At 31.6% G+C, this 17854-nt stretch overlaps 1 protein-coding gene across 1 annotated transcript; it reads left to right on the plus strand.

The window, feature by feature from the left end:
• The first annotated feature begins 8579 nt into the window (after window positions 1-8579).
• On the plus strand, window positions 8580-14464 carry LOC114192222 (sulfate transporter 3.1-like). Its single transcript, XM_028081865.1, has 12 exons — window positions 8580-8955; window positions 9053-9260; window positions 9629-9800; window positions 9982-10047; window positions 10520-10633; window positions 11206-11322; window positions 12573-12699; window positions 12862-13148; window positions 13251-13441; window positions 13533-13618; window positions 13857-13933; window positions 14026-14464. The coding sequence occupies exons 1-12, from the start codon at window positions 8634-8636 to the stop codon at window positions 14206-14208; spliced, it is 1950 nt and encodes a 649-aa protein (XP_027937666.1). The 5' UTR covers window positions 8580-8633; the 3' UTR covers window positions 14209-14464.
• Window positions 14465-17854: the final 3390 nt, after the last annotated feature.

Below are 17854 nucleotides of genomic sequence, written 5' to 3' on the forward strand. Positions count from 1 at the left end.
TGGACTTTTGTGATTTGGATAATTTCTTATGCTTGGATTTATCTTTAAGGTGTCATGAAGCTTTAAGCAATTTATTTCCACACCTCCATGAGCTCAACTTAGCTGCAGTTGCACTAACACACCTCAAAATATCCAAAGAACATTTATGCAAATAAAAAACTATTTTTAACATGTTTTTCTATCTCATGCTCAATAAACCCAATTATAGGAAATCCCAATGAACAAAATTCAATAAAAAAAATCTATAATTAAACATTAAATGAGGGCAATGCAAGAACAGTCAGTGACCACTGCCTGATTGACGTTCGACGACATTGTAGGAGTGCCCAACGGTGCACCAAAAGCTTGAAATTCCTATGAGTTTTGATTGAGCAAATTGACTCTTCTTGAGCTATTCTCCATTTAATAAATTCTATAAAATTATAATATAATTCTATCTTAGCTGAAGAAGTACCAATTTAAATCAATCAAAGGTCCCAAAGAGAAGTTCTCATAAACAAAACAAAAACCAAGGTTTTAAAGAGCAAAACACACCCTTTGATACCAATTGAATCAAACTCACATATCTTTAAAGCAATTCTACAACACTAAACATATTACACAATCATCACTATCAATTTATAAGCACAATTAATTAATTGTCCAATCAGCTAAATCATTTCATTCATCAATTTCAACCCTTCCCAAATTAGATTTATACTACCATTAGATTGGTAGATTGGTGAACATGATAAATGTGAGTCTCAATAGGTAATCTTGTTACATTTCAAAACTCCAAACTGGTTATACAAGCACAAAATATACTCATTGAAATCAATTGAGCCATTATACAAGCAAAAACTCATCATGTTTTTATTATGTTTATTTTTTTATCTTTTATTAATATTTTTATTATTATTTTTTAAAATAATTAAGGGTTTATTAAATAATTTTAGAAAGAGCTAAGTATTTTATCTTTTATCAGATAATTAAGATTTTATTAGATAATAAAGGTTTTATTTAATAAATTGGAAAAGATAAGTATTTGATTTATAGTTTGCAGATGAGTGGAAATATTATAGATTTTTAAAGTTATCAACATAATCAATTATTAATAGAGTTGTTTACTATAATTACAAATTCAAGTACAAATTTAAAGCCCAATACATTATTTTGAAAGTCTTTAAATAGAAGGCTCTACAAAGTTGAAAATTAACCCCCTTTCTTAGGATCCTCTTCTTTTGGGGGAGAGAGGGAACTTAATTCTTTGGTGGAAACACATTATGGAGGCAGGAGACATTCATAATTATTATTTTTCTAGTGTTCAGAATGTATAGGAGTAACTAACTCTCTTATTCATGGGGTTGGATGTAATATATCTTAACTCTATGATTTTTGCTATTCAATCTATTTCTTTTCCATTACTCTATGTTCTATTATTGTTCTTAACTGCATGAATTAATTGATTGCATATTTGTGGATATTTGATCATTGGACACGATATTAGAATCTAGACTATGATAGAATAACTAATTGATTGTGCATCTAGACAAAAATTTCATTACTTGTCATTCTTAACATCCAAACTTAGTGCTTAATGCGAACTATTAATAAAAAAAGATCTAAGACATTAGGATTTTTATTAATAAGTTTAGATTTGTCACTAAGACATTAGGATTTGTTAAATAATTATGTGAATGCTAGAGTAAAGATTAGAAGTATATTATTTGTTTTCACATTGAATTGGAACATGAAATTCATCCTTGGTTAAGTCTCTATTGCATTTGTTAATTTTATCATTTAATTGCTTTGTGGAAAATGATATATGGAATTATCCACTTTATTACTTGTACGATTTGATACATTTGTCAAGTTTGTAACAAGTTTTTGGCGCCGTTATTGGACACTTGCATTTTATTTAGTCAATTGTGTTTAATTTACCAATTTTGGTTTAAATTATTTATATATTTTTCTTTCTGTTTTTATTTCTATTTTAATTTTTATATATATATATAAATTAACTGTTACTATTAACCCATCCCTTCTAGTATTTCCCTATTTTGTATACGTGCGAGGTAGGAAAAGAGCACACCAAAAACACCAACCAAGCATAATAATAACATGCATCGAGCTAAAAGATGTTAAACAAGTGCTTGTTGGGAGACAACCTAGTATTTTCTAAATTTTTAATTTTTTTATGTTTTTTTATTTAAATTTTATTTTTCAGCATCATTCGTTGGGCTATCCTGCTCCTAGCGAATTTAAGTTACTATATTTCCACTTGTTTGGCTACTCTACTCGCACAACTAGTGGTCACAATTTTTTTTACAAACAAACAAATTATTAAAAATGATGTTTTTACTTCTATTTTTCCTTTTATTATTTAATTTTAATTTTATTCATTATTTTCTTGTTTGGTAGTGTTTTAATTTGTGTCCCAATGTGCTTAATTATTAAATTGTTTCTAAACTTGATCTAGCCATGTATTCAAATTTTATGAATTAAATGTTTGGATGGTCACACGAGTTTAGAATATATTTGAGCAATGATTTTCTTGTCTCATAATTGTGCATATAGTTGAGATAACTTGTGGTATACATTGATTTTGAGATAGTTTGGTATGTTTTTATTTAGTCAGTCCTTGTTCAGTGTGAGAGTATTACCAGATTTTTTTTTTATATTTGAGTGTAGAAACATTTGAGTGTTAAGAGTATATGAGTGTTGTGAGCTTTAGAGTAAAGAGTTGTGAGGAAAACAATTATTGCCATGAAATTGATTTTTGTTTGATTCTTATTAATATAATCACATAAATGGTTATAAGTGAAGATAAAGGTAATTGTTTTTTATTTATATGTTTAAAGTTACTTGGCCAAATAACTGACCCTGATATGTGTTAATCATATGTTGTTACCCTTTTTTAGCCTAATTGTTTCATTTTTTACCCTTAGACTTTAGAGAAAAAATATCTTGTTCCACACCTTAGCCAAGAAAAACATGTTAATGTTAAGTAAAATAAAGGTATGAGATCAAATAAGTTTGGGGTAGCTTATAAACTCCCTATTGTTTCATTTTTTACCCTTGGCATTTAGAGAAAAAATATCTTGTCCCACACCTTAGCTAAGGATAACATGTTAATGTTAAGTAAAATAATCATATGTTGTTAACCTTTTTTAGTCTAATTGTTTCATTTTTTTACCCTTAGCCTTTAGAGAAAAAATATAGTGTCCCACACCTTAGCTAAGGAGAACATGTTAATGTTAAGTAAAATAAAGGTATAAACACCCTACCTGAAAAAATATATATATCAAAATAAAAAAGAGAAAAAAGGAAACAAATTTTCATGTGATAAAAATATGTTGTGTAATGAGAGGCATATGAAAATTTTTGAAAACATTATTTTGTACAGAATACCAAGATACCATGAATTATTTACATTTTGTCGTTCTTTTCGGCTTAGCGGTGTTTTTGAATTTCTGAAATATTTCTTCTAGCCAAGTCTCATTACAAGCTATGAAAGTCCTTTTGGTCTAACTAGTTTTGTGAATTGTTAAATTAGATGATGCGCAAAAGTTAATAAAGTAATTTTATAACATGTTGATTATGAGTGATCATTGATAAACATAGGTGTGCAGAGTGAAACACTAATTTTTTGTGAGCTTTTTGATTCAATAGTGTGATTATTATCTCTTATACTATTATTAGGATTGAAGTGATTATATAGAATCATGTCATTCTATCTTAAGTTTCAAAGGCATAAGTGAGATTCTCTTCTGTTGCATGATTATGATTGATTGAGAAGTCATTTGCTCTTATCGTAGTCTGATGGATTCACCTGAGTTTTTCTTATTAATAATTTTATCTTTCACGAGGATATGAAAAATTTTAAAGTTTGAGGTATTTTCATAATGGACATTATCGTGTTTTTGTTATATTTATTTTTTATCTTTTATTAGTATTTGTATTATTATCTTTTTAAATAATTAGGAATTTATTAAATAATGTGAGAAAGATAAGTATTTTATCTTTTATTAGATAATTAAGATTTTATTAGATAATTTTGGAAAAGATAAGTATTTTATATTTTATTAGACAATAAAGGTTTTATTTTTAATAAATTGAAAAAATAAGTATTTGGTTTATATTTAAGTGGAAATATCAAAAATTTAAGAAGTTATCAACATAATCCATTATTAATAGAGTGAGTTACTTTAATTACAAATTCAAGTACAAAGTCCACTCCATTTCTAAAAGTCTTGAAATAGAAGACTTTACAGAGTTAAAAATTAATCCCCTCTTTGGGAACCTCCCCTTTTGAGGGAGAAAGGGAACTTAATTCTTTGGTGGAGAGACTTGAGGCATTCATCATTCTTATTTTTCTAGTGTTCAGAATATACAGGAGTAACTAACTCCCTTATTCACGGGAGTTAGACATAAGGTATCTTAACTTTTTTGTGATTTTTGTTATTCAATATATATTTCATTTCCATTACTTTTGTTTTCTATTCTTGTTTTTAACTGCATGAATTGATTAATTGCATATTTTTGGGTATCTGATCATTGGACACGATATTAGAACCTGGACTAGGATAGAAAAGTATTTATTAATAAAACAAATCTAAGACATTAGGGTTTTTATTATTAAGTTTAGACTTATCTCTAAGACATTATGACTTTTTAAATAGTGATGTGAATGCTAGAGTAAAGATTAAGAGTATATTGTTTGTTGTTCACATTGAATTGGAAGATGAAATCTAACCCCGGTGAAGTCTCTACTACATTTGTTAATTTCATTATTTAATTACTTTCTATAACTTAGAATTTATCTTTTTAATAATTTATTCTTTTATTATTTTAAATTGTTTAGCCTAAATTAGTAAATAATCATAGTTTTTCTAAACAATGCGAGTCTCTGTGGGAAACGATATCTGGACTTATCCACTTTATTACTTGTACGATTTGGTACACTTGCCAAGTTTGTAACATATACGAATCCTTGGAATAAACTTCCCATCAAAACCCTAATTACATATATTATTTGTATTTAAATTCATCAATTCAACTAGTTCACTAATTCTCAACACCAAGCAAACAAAATCACTTCATGCATCAATTCTCATTCATAAATCAGAAATTTAAGTACAATCTCTTTCAACAATATAATAAACTTTTAAATAACTAACTTCCCTGACCTAATTTATGAGCACAAACACAATCTCCTTTGTCTCTAAGCACATTTATCACAAAGAAAGGCATTATTTGCACACGTAGAACTAAGATCAATGATATGATCATACCCAAACAATCTTAATTGAACATACATTCATCAAAAACTCCTAGACTAGACACATGTAACCCCAAGAACCCCGTCAGGCAATAACCTAAGCCCAAATGTCTCTAAAATGGCAAAAAAAAAAAAAACTTATTGTGTTCAAGATTCTGATCGGGTAGGGTTAATGTAGATCTTGATGCCATGAGTTCTATAACTTACTCCGATCTTCAAACATGTGAAGGATGAATTTAGAGAACTAGATATAATATAAAGGTGAAGTTTAGAGAGATAATGATTTTTGTAAAATAAATTTATGTTAATAGAAAACTTATTTTTAGTTTCAACCTTATATTTTTAAAATATTTTAATATCATTTTTTAAAAACCACCACTAGTCTTGGATTATTTTCTAGGTTTTCAAAAAAAAACTAATAATAAATATAATTATTTTTGTGTAAATATTATTGTTTTACCTATTCAATAATGTGATTTGTTTCTTCTCACATCTTATCAACATTTCGTTTAGTATGAACCAATAATCAATATATAGTGTTTGCATGAATTATAGTTCAATAATGAGATGATAATATGATATTGACAGATAATAACATTTTGGATATTTTATATTTTTATTATATCTTTAATTAAGAGATTGAGAAGTAAAAAAAAAATAAGAAATAAAGAAACGCCAAATCCAATTATTTATATGTTTCTTATGTTATAAGTCATCATAATTAGATAAAATATTATTATAATTGTACTAATACATAAATATATGTTTGTGTAAGTTGATGAACCAAATATTGAAAAAAGAATGATTTTAGTTCTGATTTTTGGATATTTATATTCTCTTTGAAATTGTCTTATAATTCTAAACTTAAACACTATAGTATACATTAAAATATAAGTTTCTAATCAAATAAAGGTACTACATAAAGGATGCGAAGTTTATTTAAAGATTGAATTAAATATAATCACATTACATTATTTAATAAATTGATGTCACCACTAACCCAATCACGACAACATAATTACAACAGATGGTGGTGTCACATTAGCTGAAGATAAGTGTGACTAATTTCAAGAAAACTCATAATATTAAAAAAAGAGAACACAATGCAAAGTTGATAATATATGTCTTTTCTAGAACACAACTTTTATTTTGAATGACATAAATTAAAGTTGGCTGGAACAAATTAATGAAAGGAGTTCTTATTTTATTGTATTCCTTCTTAATGTGTGACTGTGAATAAATGTTGATTAGAATGGTGGTGGCCAGAACAGTGAAACATGCAAAAGTCTGAAAGAAGTGTTTGAAAATGACGAAGTTACGCAGCCATGGGTGTGGGCGTTTTCAGGTAGCATGCATGCACCACCAGTTCTAACCTCCCCACTCCAATCACAAAAACTCTCAGTTTCTTCTTTATGAATATGCACACTCGAGAAAAAGAAAAAAAAACACGCAAACGTGTGATTCTTTGATATTTAGTACTTTGGTCAAAAAGGACTGTAAACCTTCCATCATGTACATAAAGTTTTTATTATATTTGGTAAATTTGTGTCATTAAAATATATATTTTTTTAAATATTCGTGTCGTGGGAAGATATTGACCGAGGGAGTTTAGTTTTTGCGGGTTAAGACTTTGATTTTTCTGAGTGATTTAAATTTGACATTTCCACTTTAAGTAGATAATAAAGATAGGTACTACTAGAGATTGAGTTAAACTTTACGGAAGTAATGATAATGAAATATAATTTGATAACAAATACTGCTTATACATAGTTTTCAAAATTTTGACAACAAAATTTTTTATATTTTTCACAATTATATTATTTATAGAAATATAAAACATACATATCCGCACGTGTTTACTCTAATAATAGTAGTACTGATAATAAAATAACTCTTAATGATTTTTCTTGTGTTTTTAATTTAGATAAACTGTTGAAAGGAAAATGAGAAAAAAAAATTATATTGACGTAGATCATTGTCAAATTAAATTAAACATAAATGACAGCATAAAGTAATAGTAAGATTTGTATTATTATTTACATATGATTGTATAAGAATTATGTAGATATCATTAGGAGATATTCTATATGTCTCTCTCACATGACTTCATAACATAATGTTTTTCTAAGATAACTCAGAAAGTATTAAAAATTTTTGACAAAACTTTAAATAACATCTTCACGAGCTTGAAAACATTTATGCTTAATATAAGTTTTAGATTAATATAATTTAGCTTATAAGAAAAAAAGAGTCTAAAAAGACTGATATATGTATGTTTGACTTTGGTTTCAAACTTTTGCGGTAAGGGTCAGACAATCCTTTGACTTTAAAATAAAAATAAATAATTTCTTAAATGAACTATGTTCATTCATACCTAACAGCTGAAGTAAAGAAAGATGCTCCTGTGCTCTGTTTATGTTGTCATTCACATGTTAAAATTAACTTATCTTTTCACATGTGTTTTTAATTTAAATTCAACCACTAATAATAATGCACGGACCATATTTATAAGCTGAACTTCCAAAAAGAAAACAAAAAAGAACCGTGTTTTTCAATCTGAATACAATTAACATATATCCTTAGGGTGTAACATTAATATGCCCAAACACACATTGAGTATGTTCAATGCATCTTCTATGTTGTTTCTTGAAACTTCAACTTTTAATCCTCTAACTAAAAATCTTGAGGATCGGTAGGTAGGATTCATAGATTTTTCTAGCTTCTAATTATGTCAGTAGTGTACTATTTTTTAGTATAATGGTGTATTGATTATCTTTATATGAAACAGGTTCATAAATAATAATTTTTTAAAAATAAGTAAAAAGCACTTTTATAACTTTTTAATATTATTTTAACATGAAGAATTGAAGGAAAAAGAAAAGGGTGAGACTTGAAACCGACAAATCCAGCCATATGATCCGAAGGGAGGACACGTCACTAAATTGGTGAAAGGTTCAATGATTGCAATAGTCATAATCTGAGGAGTGAAACGCAAAATAATTAAAAAAACTTTTAAGAAGACAGGAGTTGCGTGATCTTCCTTCATTTTGCTTACACCGTGTTTGGCAGCAAACACATAATACAGCAATAAACTTTCCGTAATTTTGATAAGAAGAGGAAAACTAAAGCTTGAGAGTTTTGAGTTCCATTTGGAGAACATAAGACCACGTTTGGGTTCCTCTCCAATAACCTTTTTTGTCTTCATTGGTGGTCCACATAGCGCACTACAACCCTCACAACAATCCTCCCCCACACGTACACAAATTCACCTCATGCCCAAATCCTTCACACACCCCATTATATAAACCAATCTTATTCACCCATTCTTCACACACACCAAAACATAAATTTTTACTACAATATCATCATCATCATGGGTAGTGTAGATCACGAGAGTGTTCAGCAGCAGCAGGTAGAAGTTCCTCCGCACCAACCCTTCTTCAAGTCTCTAAAAATGACCTTGAAGGAGACCTTCTTCCCAGATGATCCTTTGAGACAGTTCAAGAACAAACCACCCTCCAAGAAGTTGATGCTTGGTATTCAGTATTTCTTCCCCATCTTCCAATGGGCACCCAAATACACCTTCAACTTCTTCAAAGCTGATCTCATAGCTGGCATCACCATAGCTAGCTTGGCCATTCCCCAAGGCATCAGCTATGCCAAGCTCGCCAACCTCCCTCCTATCCTCGGACTATGTCTCTTCTTCATTCTCTTCATCTTCTCGTATATTCATTCTCTTTCAAACCTATGACAAACAAAAACTAAATGGACCATGCTTTTCTCTCTCTGCAGATTCAAGCTTTATACCACCTTTGATTTATGCCATGATGGGAAGCTCCAGGGATTTGGCGGTGGGGACGGTGGCGGTTGGATCGCTTCTCATGGGTTCCATGTTGAGTGATGTGGTTAATCCCAATGAAGACCCAATCCTTTACCTGCACCTTGCTTTCACTGCTACATTATTTGCTGGAATTTTTCAGGCTGCTTTGGGTTTGTTTAGGTACAATCTTAATTCTTTCAAACTCAAATTTAATGCTACTCACCTTTTCAAATATTAAATAATGAATATTTTTTAATGTGTACTGTATCTCCTGTCTTAACCCTTGCTTCGGTTTTCTTTAATACAAAATATAAATAAATAAAAAATGTAAAATACAAAAATATTATAATAGAAGCAATAAGTATCTTATCAATGAGATTAACGCATGTTATCTACTCTTATATCAAATTTCAGGAGTAAGTTTATGCAACATATTACTACTAACATGTTACATAGAAATCAAAGTAAATTCAAGAACAATGGGATATTGCTTTTGTGAAATAGTGACGTTATAATTAATAAGGACAATACATGCATGGTGGTTGCAGGTTGGGGTTGATAGTTGATTTTCTGTCACATGCAACCATAGTAGGGTTCATGGGTGGAGCAGCTACAGTGGTTTGTCTGCAGCAACTAAAATCGATTCTTGGTCTTGTGCATTTCACCCATGGAGCTGATATCATATCAGTGATGCGCTCTGTTTTCACCCAAACTCATGAGGTAAGCAATTTTTATACTGAAACACTCCACTGAATTTAGCTACCTCACCTCACCTACCAGCTTCAAAATTATAGTAATATAATTGCATGTGAAAAGCTCACTTATGTTTCCTTCACGCAATTATTTTTTTGACCCAACTCAAATTAATTGTAAGTTTGTCTTCCTTTTTTATTTATTGCAGTGGAGGTGGGAAAGTTCTGTGTTAGGATTTGTCTTCATCTTCTTCCTCCTTATCACTAGATACTTTGTAAGTATACCTAATCCATATTCTTTTGCACAAAATGTCTAATATATTATCCAAAAATATAAAGTTGTTTATTAACTTGATATACAATTTAAGAGATTCATGTTACGTATCTTTTACTCTCTTTTCTGAACAAAGAAAAATAAGCACATAGCCAGATGATATGTTCATATGTCCTTCTATCACTTATTTTCTTGTATGTATGCCAGTTATGGTTATATCAAAATCAACCTAATTAACTGAAACGTATTTTCAGTCCTAACCTAACCCAGCTACTTTATTATCTTTTGACCCAAATAAAACCTAGCAAATTTTCTCAACAACAAAAGTTTGACATCATATAATATAAATTGATGTTTAGATTATTTTTACTTAAATTAGTTCAAGTCTCTAGCGGTAATGAATAGCAGAAAAAATGTGATTATCAGTTAATAAAAAAAAATTGATAGTGATTACAGTTTGTGATTTCATGCAGAGCAAAAAACAACCAAGGTTTTTTTGGGTGTCAGCAATGGCGCCGTTAACATCGGTTATATTGGGAAGTGTGTTAGTTTATTTCACTCATGCTGAGAAGCACGGAGTTGAAGTGGTGAGTGTTATTTTTATCTCATCTATTTCATGCAAATATCAAGCATTACAACCTAAATTTTGTTGTGCAAAACTAAGAAAATCTTGTTCTTTTTCCAAAACTACTGATAAAGAAGGTACAAAAGTGAGTCTTGTATCACAGTCAGTGTGTTACGAGTTTGAAAATTACTGATTAAACTTATTTATCATTATTCAGATTTTCTTTAGAACCATGATTGGATCAAATATATTTTTGTAGATAAAACGTGATTTCCAGAGTTTTTTTCTGTAACAACCAAACACTATTGGGTCCTACCTAGCATCCATAATCATGAACTTTCTGTTCTGGTTGGAGCAGTGGAGGAATCATTTATAAGCAAGGGTACAAGGTTGACACTGTTGATGTTTGTCAGATGCATGGATAATGTATTTAACCTAATTATACAGATGTTTACAAAAGTTACTATTATTACTATGAGTATTATAGATGAAACATGTAGTTTCCTGCAGTGGAAATTTGGTAATATTGGTGTGAAGAAAAGGATAGGTATCTGATATAGTAATGTTTTTTTGTGAATTGTGAAATGGAATCAGATAGGAGAATTGAAGAAGGGTTTAAATCCAGCATCAGTAACAAAGCTGGTTTTTGTGTCACCTTATATGACCACAGCTGTGAAAACTGGCATTGTTGTTGGCATCATATCACTAGCAGTGAGTACCTTTCAAACTCTATTACTTTGTCGGAATGCATGCCTAATATGCTTTTCATACACGCAATCCAAAATGCCTAATCACCATAAAAAAGACAAAATACAACTATAAAAGCTCACATTTTTCTAAATAATTAAGAGAAAAAGAAACATAGCACTATCATCATTAGTGACGTTTCTGTTTTTAGCTACTGGTATGGTCTTCTTTGATTTTACTGTGAATGGATACTCAAAACATGGTTGTGCCTTGGGTAAAATGAAAAAAAAAAAAAAAACGTTGGATCGAAAAATCTTGTTATAGAGTGATGATAACATGCAAGTGAGATATTCATCTATTTTACTTCTACAAATAACACTGTTTTAAAATGTAAGCATAGAATGAAAATCTATCCATATTGTATTTCGTAGTAGCTATTATGCTGCCTTATAACAAAAGGTTAGGTGGGGTTGGAATTCTCTTGTTAATATTGAAGATTAGAGTTGAAAATTTTTAAAATCAAACCTTTGCACACTACTCGGAAATAACTTATTTATTTTCAAAGAATTTGTATGTTATTTTTTTCATGATAGAAATTTAGAAACATAGTATCTAAATGTGATAAAGTGCCTGAAAATTAAAGAATCCAAATTGATTAATTTTTTACATATTGATTTGGACCTTTTTTTTCCCTTAAATTCCTCTTAACCCAGTTAGATCTAAAACTCGGTTCTAGAGTTTGATATAAGGCAAGAGACTAAGTACTCATATTGAAAGATTAAAGTCACAAGAGACACCCTAAAAGCTTATAGCTTATTACAAAAGATATTCTTTATTTTCATCCTACATTTTAACCATTTGAGACTTTTGGAAGATTTTTTCGTAAAAATTTCTAAAGGAAAATAAAAAAGATTAATTAAGTTCAAATTAGAATAGGTATAAATTCATTTATAAAAAAAAATATTTAGTTTAATTTTTTTTAACATACAATTAACACAAAGTTTTCTCATAGGTTTTCCAAATTTTTTATTTTTCTTTGTGTATTAGTTAATTTCAATTTATAAAAAATCATTTTTAATTTTTCTTGCGAGAAGTCAATATGGAAAACACATCTAACTAGAGATTAAACCACATCTGAATTCCTACTTTACCTATTTTCCCATTGAAAAGGAAATGAATCTCATAATCCAACACAAAATCCTACAACTGCTATCCTTGTTAGTTTAGATTTCAACAAGATCTTGATGTTGAGTTTGATGATATATATTGTTCAGGAAGGAATAGCAGTGGGAAGAAGCTTTGCAATGTATAAAAATTACAATATTGATGGCAACAAAGAGATGATAGCTATTGGTACCATGAACATAGTTGGTTCTTTCACCTCTTGCTACCTCACAACAGGTAAATATTTTAACTGTTAAGCGTCAACATGAAATATTTACTCTATATATTCTTGTTTAGCCTTATTTCACGAACTCTCTGCCACAATTAAGAACAATGAATGAATTATTTCTTTTCTGCATCAATTGCTGACTTTTGGTTAAAAAAATGAATTTGTTTCAGGGCCATTTTCACGCTCAGCGGTGAACTATAATGCTGGATGCAAGACAGCAGCTTCCAACATTATAATGTCAATTGCAGTGATGTTAACATTGCTATTCCTCACACCCTTGTTCCATTACACTCCCCTGGTGGTGCTGTCAGCCATTATTGTATCTGCAATGCTTGGCCTCATAGATTATGAAGCAGCCATTCATCTGTGGAAGATTGACAAATTTGACTTTGTTGTGTGCATGAGTGCATACATTGGCGTGGTGTTTGGCAGTGTTGAAATTGGCTTAGTCATAGCTGTATGTATCAGTGTGGTGAATTTTGAATTACTCATTATAAGATTAATATAAAGATTTATGAACTTAATATGGGATTTCATGTGCATGTATATATGTTTTCAGGTTGCAATTTCTGTGCTTCGAGTACTGCTATTCATTGCAAGGCCAAGGACATTCGTTTTGGGAAATATTCCAAATTCTGGGATTTACAGAAATGTTGAACAATATCCAAATGCAAAACATGTTCCTGGAATCCTCATCCTAGAAATTGATGCACCCATTTACTTTGCCAATGCAGGCTATTTACGAGAAAGGTAATCTACCTGCAAATTTGGAGTGTTTTTCTCACATGCCAAAAACAAAGTATAGTAAATACTTACCACAAAACTTTGTTGTTTTGCATAGGATCACAAGGTGGATTGATGAAGAAGAAAACAGAATCAAAGCTACTGCAGAGACAAGTTTGCAGTATGTTATAATGGATATGAGTGGTGAGTGATGGACCTGGAAACTATGGTAGCTCACATTTGATTAATTATTAGTAAACGAAAAAACGTTCACCACAGATAATCTCAAACACGATGTTTTGATTGCACTATCGAACTTTTTCGAAATTACAAAATCTTGAGGTCTAATGTTGTGAATTTAATTATAGGACTGATAAAGAATGTGTTAACACTTTTTGTTTTAGAATTTTCAGTCTGAGTTGCAGTGTAATTTTATTGGCAGGTGTTGGAAACATCGATACAAGTGGAATAAGTATGCTCGAAGAGGTGAAGAAGATTACTGAGAGAAGAGAACTTCAAGTAATCTCTCTTTCCTGTTATCATCAATTACTTTTTTAATCATCAAAGAAATTATATATATTTTTTCTAACGTTCCATTCCTATGCATTCAGCTTGTATTGGTGAATCCTGGAAGCGAGGTGATGAAGAAACTGAACAAATCGAAGTTCCAAAATCATTTAGGACAGAGATGGATCTATCTAACTGTTGAAGAGGCCGTTGGAGCATGCAACTTCAATCTCCGTGCCAGAACGAATCTCAAGATTGATGAATCAGAGAATTGGGATAATGTTTGACTGTGAGGATATAAGCAAAAGAATATTCTCGAGAGCTGATTAATTTTCGTCTCAGTTATGTCACCACTGCAATATGTGGCATGAGAATATCCAAAATCATGCCGCAGAAGTTTTTAGAAACATAGGAAAATGAAAGATGCAGGAGTCTAGTTCTTAGTTAGAACAACTTAGGCCCTTTAATAATCATTTGTATCATGGTTTATAATTTATTCAAATGTAAAGTCATTTTCATGAGAATTGAAGAATCCTTTGGAAACGTCTTATAACTAGATAGAACAACCAATCAATTGGATTCATGTTCATCACGAGTTCTTTACCTTGAATCATTACAAACATAAACAAGTTTTGCTCTACGAAGCTCTGATAAGGTTTCCCTACTTCCAACACGGACACAAAGGTGCGGGTACGTTGCAGTATCCGACACATTAGTTTGACACGGTCAGAAGTGCTGGAGCTGACACGGTTCAACCTTTGACGCATGTGTCATAAAAAAACCATAAAACTTTATTTTAATAAAGAAAGAAAATAAAGATAAACAAAAGATAAATATAAAAACGTAAGAAACAAGTTGTGTTGTTTGAGTTTCCTCCTGAACGGCCCAAAAAAATCAGTTGGAGGAAGAAGGAAGAAACTTGCGCACAGTTGAAGGAAGAATGGAGAAACTTTCGGATAATTAGAAGAAAAAAAAAGAATAGAGAAAAAGAAAAACGATTTGTCAGGAAGAAAGGTCTAAAAAAGAAGTTACTCTCTTTACATTGTATAATTTAATATTAATAATTTTATTACATTCTTTACGCCTATTAGGGCTCTGTTAATGGACACACCAGAGCAAACACAGTCCTACTCCAAGAAGCGTTGAAGCTGACAAAGTCCAACCTTTCGACACGTGTGTCATAACAAATCCAAGTACATTTATTTTAATAAAGAAAAAAAATAAAGATAAATATACAAACATAAATGAAGAAAGTTGAGCATAGTTAGAAGAACAAAGAAGAAGAGAGAAAAAAGAAGAAAGAAGGGTCTAGAAAAAGTATAAAAAGTTCCTCTCTTTTATAATTTAATAATGTAAATATATTTTTCCTGTTGGGTTGAGATGTAGGCAGAGAGACACAAATCTTCTATTATTGAGATGTATTAGGTAGCTCTAGAGTCCATCCTTCTTCCTATTCGTCAGATCGCAAGCCTTCTTCCTTACTTCAGTCGAGATGTTTTCTTCCAATGAAGGTGGTGTGACTTCGGTGAGAAAGTCTAAAACGACACTTTGACACACAAGTTAGTTACTAGTAGTAAATCAAGATATTGTTATAAATGAGATCATTGACTTATCTCGTCAACAATGCTATTTATATTATCTGGATAGGCCTTGCTTATTGGGCCTACAGTTCACATATGATTAACTCGTCTTAGGGTTTCCTAATGCATTTACGTGTCCTTAATCACTATGTGATTTATCCTTTTGTCTTGTGGATCCATACTAGAGCAGTGACATACATGTCTTTAGTCTCTTAGTGCATGTTGAGGTGTCTTCGACCTACACATATATACTAGGCTGATATGTTCTTGACTTATGCATATACACTAGTCTCCCAAAGTCGAGATGTGTTGGTTGATAGTCTTTGATGTATATGTTATTGTAGGCTGAAGTGTCTTCTACCTTGATGCACAACATCCCATAATTGTGGCAGAGTCAGTCGAGGTATCCTAGCCCGTTTTGTGACCTGAAATGTCCTCTACTTATTTGCGTAATCTAAACTTAAATGCTAAGATGTGCTGGTTGGGGTTTTGATGGTCCTACAATAGTGGGTCGAGTCGTCCTCAACCCTTTATGAATGCCAGGGTATTTTAAGTAAGAAAAATTCTTGTTTATCTTGGGCTGCCTAATAGTCTTAGGCTATACTAGTATAGTAGCCCCCTAGTCTTGAAGATACATAAGGGATTAAAAGGTTGAAGATGTTTAACGTGAGATGGACCTAGCCAAAAGTGATATGACAATTTATTGGGAGTGAGACATGTGTTGTTGCTACTCTACAGGTGTGTGTTTGTCCTCGTCCTCTTTTGATTGTAATTCCTTGGTTGGTAAAGCCCATATAAAGCGTATAGGTATGTCTTCGATAATTTCCTCTAGTAGCACTTATAGTGCCATTACCTCTTTGACGGAAGTGTTAAAGGACCTTCACTTTCGCACAAGGTATGAATGGGTCGATCGGGGTGTGCGTGAGTATTTTTCTAGATATAAGTGGTCATCGTGGGTCCATAGGTTTGTTGATGCTTACCCTCTTGAGAAGAATGCCCAAGATGATGTTATTTTTGTGAACAAGGTAGGGCAAGTAGACAATGTCTGTCATAGGCAAGAGGGGTCTGATGGTGACTTCTTCTACATGTATTCGGTTTTAATAATCCACCTACATGTTTTGCTTCCTTTTGATGACTTCACTATGGGGGTATTGCGTATTTTAAACGTGGCCCCGACGCAACGTCACCCTACCTATTGGGCGGCTTTGCATGCGTTTAGGATTCTTTGTAAGCTTTTAGGTATGACACCCTCTCCACTTGTGTTCTATCACCATTATAGCACTCATCCTAAAGACTCAATTAGCTGGCTATCCTTGTTTGGTCGGTCGAAGTCGTGTCTCCTTACACCATATACCTTCTCTTTCAAGAGTTATGAAAACAAATTCTTCAAGGTAGGGGTAAACCCTTCTAGTTGTTCTAATTTTTACAATGGAGATAAGCCTAAGTTCTCTTTCTTTTAGACTCGTTATCCTCTTCATTATGATGATTGGCTGAGGACCTTGATGACTGCTAACGATTGCACAATTATTAGCCTCTTGGATACCTTCCGTCAACGACTTCTAACTAAATATATGGAGGTTGCATTTAATTCTTCTTGTCCACGCAATGAAATGCATGGTATGTGTTCGCCTTTTCGCTTTTACTAGGTCTTTATTAACTCGACTTACTTCTTGTTTGTTTTTGTAGCTATGATGGCTCCCCATGAAGGTGTTGGTGTTGGTCATAAAATTTGTTTCCGTCTCCTGCGAGACCAGCTGAATGCTCGTAGCAAAGGAAAAGAGACCTCCAACCCTCCATCTGATAACTTGGTCACAGTGACCTCGAATGTAGAAACAAGAAGTCCTCGACCTCCCCAACCTAATGAGAAGAAAATAAAGAAGAAGACGCAAGGGGGGCAGTACATCTCAATGTCCTTCCCCAAAACGTTATCACATTGAAGAAGGTGGAGCATTCAATAGACTAAAACGGACAAAAATGAAGATCTTTGATGGCTTTAGTATTACAGTTTCCCAAGATGAGGTCAAGATCTTCTCCTTAGCTCCCCTTTCTTCCTTGGTAAATGCCTTCGTGGAGCACCAATCAAGAGCATTGGTGATTGGGAGGTTGCTTGGTCATGAGTTACTAAAGGTTCAACGTATTGAGAAGCTCGAGGCTAAGATTGCTTCGTTGAAACAACAACTGTCATCATTAACTATGGAGAAAAGGACTTTATCCTCTTAGCTGGTGGAGATTCGCAAGTAACAAACCCAGGCCCAAAGTGATAAGAGGTCCTGGAAGAACAGATGCATGAAATAGAAGAGAATGAGAAGAAGACTTCTGAAGAGTTGGTCGAGGTGACCTGTGAGCTAAAGGA

The sequence above is a fragment of the Vigna unguiculata genome, chromosome 7, assembly GCF_004118075.2.
Source record: "Vigna unguiculata cultivar IT97K-499-35 chromosome 7, ASM411807v1, whole genome shotgun sequence".
In the NCBI taxonomy this organism is placed as follows: Eukaryota; Viridiplantae; Streptophyta; class Magnoliopsida; order Fabales; family Fabaceae; genus Vigna; species Vigna unguiculata.